Genomic DNA, 7,379 nt, shown 5'->3' on the forward strand with positions numbered 1-7,379 from the left:
TAAATATGTTATTATTTTTGTTGTATAATGTTTCACAAAGCACGCAGTTTTTTTTATTATTATTGTAGTGTACGGAACTAGCCTCTGATGGTACGACTGACTGATCGTCTGCTCCTTGCGAAAGAAATTGCTATCGCTTGGTCGTTTGGTTACAGTTTTGTTTCGGCATCGAAAAGTCGGTGAGCCATGGCGCGGAAGATAGAAGACGTAGGCTTCATAGGCGCCGGAAACATGGCTCAGAGCATCATTGCAGGCATTATGGAAGCGGGTAATGTAATTTCGGGAAACTCGTTTCTGCCAAATACATGTACAGGGTGTCACAAAAGAAAATTTACACGCTCTTTTTCACCGCAAAAATAAACTAGGCATCGCCGAACGCTCAGTCTCCGCCCAAAGATAGAGCTAGAGGTCACAACCAGATGCCAAAGTTTCAGCCCGATCCGATAACTCAATCAAAAGTTATGAGTGATTTTCTGAAAATTTCAATGGGAAAATGGAGCCCATTTTCGCCCGTTTTCGGTTTCTGGTGCCATAGAGCCCCATGTGTTTGAAAACGCCGTCGGCCGCCATTTTCCCATTGAAAATTTCAGAAAATCACTTATAACTTTTGATTAAGTGATCGGATCGGGCTGAAACTTTGGCATCTGATTGTGACCTCTAGCTCTACCTTTGGGCGGAGAATGAGCGTTCGGCGACGCCTAGTTTATTTTTGCGGTAAAAAAGAGCGTGTAAATTTTCATTTGTGACACCCTATCGTCATACTTCCGAACTGCCTGCAAGCATGCTGGGACCATACATACGCATGATGCAAACATCCTTCGAATAAGCTTGTGTGATGTCATCGTGTATTAATGATGTCATCCTGTTTGCAGCGAACACCTTGTCCTTTGTACGATGTGTGATTAGTGACTGCAGCTTTATTTGACGTAGGTTTGCAGGCCAGACATGTTTGGGCCAGCGCTCCGTCGGACAGAAACCTGAGGCTGCTGAAGGTTAGTGAGCATTTTTGCATTAACTACATCAGCGTCATTAACTATTGATGCTGAAATACTACTATAATCCTTGTTGTCTGTATACATAGTGGTAGTTGTTATTACTCTCCCACCCCCTCCCCCTTTTTTTTTTGCGTGGGGGGAGGGAGGGGGGGACGGGTGTTTGCGGGCTACCTGGTATGGGCCTTTGGCCTCTCTGCTGGACCGACCCCACCCCCCTAGTGTCTCAGAGACCCGAGACCGTGGAGAATAGAAGGGTAGGAGAGGGCATGACGTCGGCCGCGTAGCCTCCACAAGCCATGCTCCCTTGACGCCTCGCCTCTTTCTCATTTTCCTCCTTACTCTCCTCACTTACCATGCCAACGTGACCACATCACGTGACCGTAGCTAGCTTTTGTCTACCTATGGGGTACTAGAATACACCACAGTCTAGACTTCGACCTGATAAAACCTACCGGACGGAGCGCGCGCAAGCCTGCAAGGAGTCCTTCTACAATCAACCATCCATCTCACACGTGACATGTCACGCACACCAATCGCCAGAGAGATCTGCGATCACGCTGGGCACAAAATCGTTTAAACTTTTTATGACTATAGGCTTCACCAATATTGTAACGTGCCCCCTCCTAGTACTTCTAACCTCCTTGCCCGAGACATTGGATCATGTCAAGGTTGTTGCTTGTGAACCCCGCTGGAGCAGCATGTGATGAACCCCACTGCTGCTCCCTCTCTGTCTCGTCCAGGAAAAAGGCATCAACGTCACTAACCAGAATGCCGAGGTGGCTGGAAAGTGCAGCATCATCTTTATCTGCGTCAAGCCCCATTTTGTGGACCAGGTGGCGGCAGAAATCGGACCCCACGTCTCCTCCCGCCACCTCGTGATCAGCATTGCCGCTGCAGTGAAGACGTCGCATCTTGCCAAAGTAAGCCTGAATGACCCTAAAATGTGGCATACTAACTTAACTAGTCCAAATGTTGGTAACAGCCTTACGAAGAATCGGACTGCACTTTTTGGCAGCAGGCTTGTGCTAGTGATCCAATGGGACAATGTGCCAATTACCAAAGGCTGCATTCGCGTTCTTTCGACATGTGGACCCGGATGCTGCTTTGAAGCAGAATAGCATGGAAGGCTTCATTTCCTAGCACGGTGTGAACTGTTTTCTAGCACAACGCGAATGCTAGGATCCAGTATTCGCGTCAGATCGCTCAGACAGGCTTGCGTCTCAGACACGTCTCGGTCAGAAACCAAGATGTCACTGTGGCATTTCTTTGTGCTGTTTTGCACCCCACAGCCAATCACCGATTCCCTCCACCCCTCACCTCTATCGTATGCCGCCAACCAGATGCAATTTGCAAATCCGCAGGCCCTAGTTATCGCTGCAACGCACAATGCCGTGGAGGAGGGAGTGTTGTCTGCTCTCCGATACAACATTTGACGTCACGAGTGCCCCTGCTCGTTGCAGCTGGTAAAGCGGCAGTGAGCAATTTGGAGGTGTATGCGTAAACAACAAAATTCATTCATTTTAGTACCTGGTGGAAATTTTGTAAGAACCGATGACCATCATTCTCTTGCCGGATCTCTCCTTTAAAGAAATGGTAAACCGAAATTTGGATTTCAGAAAACAATGCAGGAGCTGTAGGCGGGACGCTACAATCTCTACAACACTACTCGTAAGGCGATATCTCAAATGGACGGCCGTATTTTTGGAAAAAGAAGTCGAGATTGGACGAGGCGCGTGACGTCAAGATATCTCGTTTCCTCCTCTCTTCGCTTCGCCCCCTCAAGGCGGCGAGGTGGAGAAGACCTGAGGCCGTTTTCTCTCCCTCTCGGAGAAACAAGACGTAAACATATCTGTCAAATGCTCCTCCTTTTTTCGAAAAATATGGTGATCCGTTGGAGATATTGTTTTATGAGTAATGTTTTAGTGCTTGTAGCATCCCGTTGCACGCTTTTGCTGCCGTGTTTTGTGGAATTCAGATTTCGGTTCAGCATCCCTTTAAGCCTCAATATGCAACCTTTCTGCAGCAACGAAGCCCAAATTCTTTTTGGCGTTGTACAATGGCTGCCACACTGCAGTCAGCAAATCATCAATTCCCACGTCACGTCGTACTAACGTTTCAAATGTATAGGCCTCGCATCATCCACTTCAGAACATATTCACCCTCTTCCTTGATCAGTAAGCAGAAGGCCGCCAGTAGCAGGCACACATGCCATTCCTCAGATGACGATAGTGATCAGTGGCCCGACTGAATCTCGGAAAGGGTCTATCATGCCGCTGCTTCGAAACACTGCAGCAGCCGTGCAGCGATAAGTTGCCTTTCGTGAGCCGTCCCGACCTGCCCCCAGGTGCTGCCTGCCCACTGCAGGATCGTGCGCTGCATGCCCAACACGGCGACGGCGGCGAAGGCGGGCGTGTGCGCACTCTGCCGTGGCCCGGGTGCCGACGCCGAAGACGTGGCGGCGGTCAAGTGCTTGCTCGGCAGCGTGGGCCTTTGCGAGGAGGTACCCGAAAACCTCATGGATGCCGTGGGCGGGCTCAGCGGCTGCGGGCCGGCCTACGTTAGTGCCCCCTCCCACACTTGCTTGTCGCACGTTGCCCGCAACGCGAGAGGCGACCCTCCATTTGTTTGCGTCCTTGGCGAGCTAGAAACGGTGCATTTGCGCGGTGTTTCGCTTTGCTGGGGCTATTTATAGGTTTGAAATTAGGCGCTGCCCCCCCGCGATACACATGAGATGGTCACTTTGCAAGTCTGCTGCTCTGGTGGTAGCGGTAGCGCTAGTTCTAAATCACGCTTACGCTTTAAACTGGGGAGTGTGTTGGTTTTTGTACAAAGAAGACAGAAAGAATAACATTTCGGACAGTTCTTAGAATTTCATTTGGAGGACAAGAGCTCATCATCCAATGGAGAAGCAGTGTAAAGTACCTCCGGTTCGGAGTCCGAGACCGCCCAAATGTTGCACGTTATGCCAAAATAAAACCAAATGGAAGTAAGACATAGACTTATCACGTTGAATATTCCAATGCAATGCCTAAAATTTAAAAACTGGACAGGTTGCAAGCAATGTCAATAATTTAAAAAAAAAAAGAGAAAACTGTGCATTAACTCTTTCTTTGTATCATTCTTTTGGAAACAAAACCCGACCATTGGGCAACGTTTTGGGGAAAAAGACTTAACCGTCAGAGGGTTAAGCCCCACTTGCAATTTCTTTCCCTCAGGGTTTCTGATCTTGTCACCTCCCAATTCTACGCATCGTCGACCTGAAAAGGGTCCAGTGTTTGAACAGCGTGCTTCTGCCGCCAGGTGTTCTTGGTGATTCAAGGCATGGCCGACGGCGCGGTGAAGATGGGTGTGCCACGGCAGCTAGCTCTAAAGCTTGCTGCTCAGACGGTGATGGTAAGGACATGAAAACATTATTTGAAAGACCATTTACCGTAAGACATTGAGCATGTGCCCATGTCGCAACAATTGTGCCCTCCCGTTACTCTTGGAATGTTCGGAAAATTCCGTTACGTTTGGAATGTTCGGAAAATAAGCAAAGGATGTGTCAAGTGCCCATCCCGGACTTCTAAGCTCACCACATTGGCAGCTTCTCCAAGCACACTGACGCAAAGCAGTGAAGTTGTAGGTTTAGAAAGAGTTATATACGTAAAAACAGGGGACGGGACAACACATCTTTCAACTTTCAACAAACAAATGAATTTATTGCCGGACGCTTTGCCTTCGGAGCTCCACTATAAGAGAGGGAAAGTTAAAAGGAGGGGGAAGGGGAAGGAGGGCGGAGGGGGGGGGGGGGGGGGGGGGGGCAAGGCAAGACAAGGACCCGGGAGAAAAACTGGGGAAAGTAAAGCGCAGAGACAGCGGAAAGGAGAGGAAGGAAGGAAGCATCCCGATTTCCCTCTCAGGAGCAAGGGGCGCTCGCCCGGCCCGCCAAGGCCGTCAACTCCGGTCTCAGGAATGTCACCTCTCTCTCGGACAGCGACAATGAGGCCGAGGAAATGTTCTTCGGCGCCTCTTTTATGGCGAACGCCTCCACGGTCTCGCGCCCGTAGCGGTTCTTGTTGGCCCCCAGAACACGCGCGGACGGGAACTCGGGGGCACATGGAGCGCAAGCCTTGAGGTGATGGACCATAGGGTGTTGGGAGTCTTCGTCGTTTTTTTCGATTTCTCTCTCATGTTCGCGCAGGCGGTCGTTGAGGCAGCGGCCCGTCTGTCCGATGTACTCTGCCCCGCACGAGAAGGGCACTGAATACACCCGTCCGACCGCGCAGGGAACAAAGGGGGCCGCATGCCTCTTGGCGCAGCTGATCTTGGGAGGAGGGGGAGAGTTTACCAGTTTAAAGCAGTGAAGCTTTACACGGTTGCACTAGTGCAAAGTGGCAAAGCCCACCCTATTGTGTGACCTTCCTGCATTTTTTCCCTTTGACCTAGCCAGCACCGATGTCCCAGTTTTTTCACAATTACATCCAAATCTTGGGTACACTCTTGCTCTATGTATTATGGTAATGTTTTTTTTGTTTTTTTTGTCAGCTTGCTCTTAAAGTTAAAATGTTGCACCTAGTTGAGCTGTGCTCTAGCTAGAACTTTTACCTTTCTAGGAAGAAATGCAAGCTATCAGTGGCATATGTACACTGCAACCCACTTATAACAATACAATATAAGAATGTACCGATTATAACGATCAGTTTCTAGACTGGAAATTATCAGTTTCTAGTCCAGATACAGCAATAATCGGTTAGAACGATCGAAATTTTGAGTTTTCTCATCATCATTCGCACTGTACCCTTTTAGAACTTCCGAGATTTTCAAACTTCAAATAAAAATATGCAGAGTAGTGCAAAAAATAAATAAAAAAGAAAGTACCATACCATTCATATACAGTTTAAACTGTGGCATCTTTCACAACTAAATTTAGATGCCTTAACATGCAGTTTCAAGAACCACAGTGCCATTGTAGATCATTTGCACATCGTTTTGTTTTGGAAGTCTTAAATTGTGAACATTCAAAAGATTGTGTTTTATTTAACAGTATTTATTGTGTTTTGCCATTGTGATTATGTGTTTATTTTGTTTCCCTGCTGTAATGCTGCAGGTTGTTTCTGTACATAAACAAACCCCTGCCCACCAGCTTGCACCACCTTCGTCCTTTTTTTGTTGCCATATCAGTCCTTAGCACACGCGACAAATCTACAACAGTCTTCTCTAGAGAGCACCGGCAGGGGCTATACTCGGCAGTTTCCCCCGGGTCGTTTTGTGGGACTGCTGGGTGACTGACGTCCCTCTATGCTCAGGGTGCCGGCAAGTTGGCCCTAGAGAGCAAGCTTCACCCCGAAGAGCTCAAGGACAATGTGTGTTCTCCCGGCGGCACGACCATCTACGGCGTCCACTGCCTGGAGAACCGGAGCACGCGGGGCGCCTTCGCCGAGGCAGTGGAGGCCGCCACCAAGAGGGCCCAGGAGCTCTCGCATCGGCTGGAAGCCAAGGGCGATTGAACGGGCACGCACCATCAGCCCGTCGGCGAGTCACAGGTCAACCACACACAGTCCGATCAAATGTGGTGTCACAGAAATAAATTATGGCGGTTGCACAAGGAGCCAGAGATGTACAAACCAATGTCCGTGAGCGGGTCTCTCACGGAAAGCTCCCTGGTAGCACACGAAAGAACCGCCTAATTTGGCACAAATTAGGCGGTTCTTTCGTACTCCCTTTCGTGTTTCTATGGCTTTTCTTTGGCCTGCCACAGAATCGCCAAAGTGTTAGACTTGAGCCACAGATGCTACGTACGAATCGAAGAAGCAGCAGTGAAGCCTGAAATCTGGTGCTCGTTTTGGCAATTCAGGCCCAAAGTTGCCACATAAAAACCAAACAACCACAAGGGATGCCTAACTCTGGCACTTGTTTGGCAATTTAGGCCCAAAGATGCAAGATAACAGCAAACTACCAGCAGTGAAGCCTAACTTTGGCACTTGTATGGCAAAGGAGGGACAAGAAATCCAGACTGGCCAAGGAAAGTCGAGCTTGGCTCACCCTAGCTTCCCAAGACCCTAAATTCTCAGACAAAGACCAAATTTTGGCCCAAATAACTGTGCTACCTGGAGGACTGCTGCAAGCAGGTGCTGGTGGGCTGTGGCAGGTGAACAAAGGTGGCAGTGTCTGCCAATCGTAGCAATGGCTGCCTTGCCTTTTCTGTGGCAGGCGGAAATCTACCGATTCCTTACGTAAAAAAACAACCTTCGATACAGTGGACAGAAAATAAATCTAAGCGCACAGCTTCTCCTTCGACATGAAGGGATTTAACCCGAGAGCCCATGTCACTGCATTGAAAACCGTAAAATACCGAGCAAACGCTTGCCAAAAATTTTCAGATAATCTGGAAGGACTGGGGCG

General features: G+C 48.9%; 1 protein-coding gene across 1 annotated transcript; it reads left to right on the top strand.

The window, feature by feature from the left end:
* Positions 1 to 80: 80 nt before the first annotated feature.
* LOC120838000 (pyrroline-5-carboxylate reductase 3) lies at positions 81 to 6,582 on the top strand. The gene is made up of 6 exons (XM_040207716.3): positions 81 to 268; positions 931 to 992; positions 1,736 to 1,915; positions 3,340 to 3,552; positions 4,296 to 4,388; positions 6,284 to 6,582. The coding sequence occupies exons 1-6, from the start codon at positions 187 to 189 to the stop codon at positions 6,482 to 6,484; spliced, it is 831 nt and encodes a 276-aa protein (XP_040063650.2). The 5' UTR covers positions 81 to 186; the 3' UTR covers positions 6,485 to 6,582.
* Positions 6,583 to 7,379: the final 797 nt, after the last annotated feature.

This window comes from Ixodes scapularis, unplaced genomic scaffold (assembly GCF_016920785.2).
Source record: "Ixodes scapularis isolate PalLabHiFi unplaced genomic scaffold, ASM1692078v2 PGA_scaffold7__128_contigs__length_106722199, whole genome shotgun sequence".
Lineage (NCBI taxonomy): Eukaryota > Metazoa > Arthropoda > Arachnida > Ixodida > Ixodidae > Ixodes > Ixodes scapularis.